Source organism: Parasteatoda tepidariorum, chromosome 4 (genome assembly GCF_043381705.1).
Source record: "Parasteatoda tepidariorum isolate YZ-2023 chromosome 4, CAS_Ptep_4.0, whole genome shotgun sequence".
NCBI lineage: Eukaryota > Metazoa > Arthropoda > Arachnida > Araneae > Theridiidae > Parasteatoda > Parasteatoda tepidariorum.
The window spans coordinates 80,576,059-80,578,220 of record NC_092207.1 but is presented as its reverse complement, the minus strand read 5'-3'; the positions used below and the strand labels follow the sequence as shown (position 1 = coordinate 80,578,220).

The 2,162-nt window shown below is 34.6% G+C and overlaps 1 protein-coding gene across 1 annotated transcript in view; it reads right to left on the bottom strand.

The window, feature by feature from the left end:
- Positions 1–1,782: 1,782 nt before the first annotated feature.
- LOC107441488 (uncharacterized) overlaps positions 1,783–2,162 on the bottom strand; it is a 5,046-nt gene continuing 4,666 nt past the window's right edge. The window contains exon 3 of the mRNA XM_071180396.1: positions 1,783–1,977. Coding sequence (XP_071036497.1) covers positions 1,783–1,977 — 195 coding nt within the window. The remainder of the gene's footprint in view (positions 1,978–2,162) is intronic.

Below are 2,162 nucleotides of genomic sequence, written 5' to 3'. Positions count from 1 at the left end.
TTTGCTGTTGCCATCAGCTTTAAATATAGTGCCATGGAGAAGGGATTAAGTGCTACTCTCTTTGGAGGGGATCTTTTCGTAGCGAGCTTTTCGAGAAATCGCTAGCACGAGCGACAAAAAGTATAACCAGTGAGAATGGTCGCTTAGAGATGTATTTTTAATGCCGTTACTACTATATTTAACCATTCTTGAAAAAATTAAAGCAATGAGTCCTATCTCGCTATTTGAATTGTGGTTCAACAATTGACGCAATTGTGTTGTGGTTCTTTAAACACTTTTATAAACACTTTTTTTACAAGCACCGACAAACACTTTTACAGGCAGCTGCCACGATTATTCAACCGATATGATTATTTCACCGGCATGTTCATTTCACGGACACGATTTCTCCAACCACAGCTCATTTCGCCGCCAAGATCATTTTGCCAATACAATCGATTCAAATAACTTTTCTACTCGAAATTTTAATTACTGCTGGGACGTTGGAAGTACAATTATTAAGTATTATAGTTCTGTAGAGAAGTTCCAAAATTGAAATAAATATTTTAATTGAAAAATGATGTAGTATACTCCATCATTTTACATTCAGTATACTGAATGTAAACAATAACAAACTACTTCCAAAAACGAACTTACTTTGCGGTGCTTATAAAATCATCCCCGTTGAAAACACGCTCTCCAGTCAAGCGAACAAAATTTGTTGCTTAATTTGTTATGACATCTGCATAAGGAGATCGCTAATTTGTGTATTCTATCTGAAGTTTACCTCAGTGGAACAGTTTAAAATGACTGGGCGTTTTACGTTTTTCCAGACAGCAATGACCAATTGCCAACAAAGAAGCTAAGAAGCTTTGTAAGATAGCAGTTTATGCGTTTCCTTTATTTGGTCCTCCTAAGCTCGCAAATCAAGTGCTTTAAAATTAGTTGCCTATAAACACTCTGAAGTTTTTATAAGGCTTTGATCAGGTGGTTAGTAAGCAAACGTTACATTTGGAGTGAAAGGAAAGAATACTATTTTCATCAGTCAGTCATCTATGCTCTTTGACTAGCTTTCCATTGTACTCCCAAACTAAATTTTTGAAAAAAGAAGTATATTTAGCCGTAACAAACTCAATATTAATTTCATGCCTAAATTTTGCCAGTTTGTGAATAAAATTAAATCAGCATGAAAAAAAATTTAAAATAAAAATTTTTATTTTAAAATTACTTGTCCACTGTTTGAATTCGCAGAATCAAAGGGATTTGTTCTAGCCATCCCCTCCCCAATATTTTAAAAGACACGTCATTTTCATCGGGGCAAAATTTTGTATGTGTCCTTTGATAATCATAAACAAAAATATTTCCATAAGTTAAACAAAAAAAGTTTCGAGTCGATCTTTTCTGAAATACCAAGATATGCTTAAAATTTATTATTAGAAAATTTCAAAAAATCATTTTGTCAAAGTCTATATCATAGGTAGCATTTAAATGACTTATAATGAAAAGATCACATCAGACGGTGTTTTAAAGTGATGCGTAATCCTATATTTGATTGTTCTTTTCCGAATTTTGCTTATATACACATGTCCATGCTTAATTGCATAATTTTATTGTTTGAGGCTCTTTTTGGAATTCATCTGGAGGGTTCCCCATTAATTTTTTTTTTAAATTAGTTTTAAGTATGTAAGAGTTCTTTGATGAACTAATCCCAACTAAAAGAGTGTTCAATTTTTCAAAAATACCTAAATATGCTTAAAATTCATCATATAATATTTTTAATGAAGATTATGTTGTCCTCGATGATCAAGATGTGTAGCGTCCCTTCTCCCGTGTCGTTGTTGTTGTCGCGTCTATGCTAGTGCAAAGATTAGAGTCCTCCAAAAGTCTTGATAACAAGGTTTGCAAGTTCTGGAGCCTGATGGCTATGGAGAATTTCGATGGGAGGTGCTCCAAGTTGAAAGAGGGAGCCGATAATAGCCTGGCAGTCAAAAACATGGTCTGGAGTTAGTTGCAAATGAGGACAGTACTTGCACATGGGATAGAATTTTATATGGGTGCGTGAGATCTTCATGCCCTTGAAATGTCCAGTACGTAGCCTAGCTATTGTAGAGGAGAGGTTTCTTGGGCAGTTTAGATCGGGGATTGTTGCCTTGCTAAAATGCTGGTTGTATATCCTTCGTCTG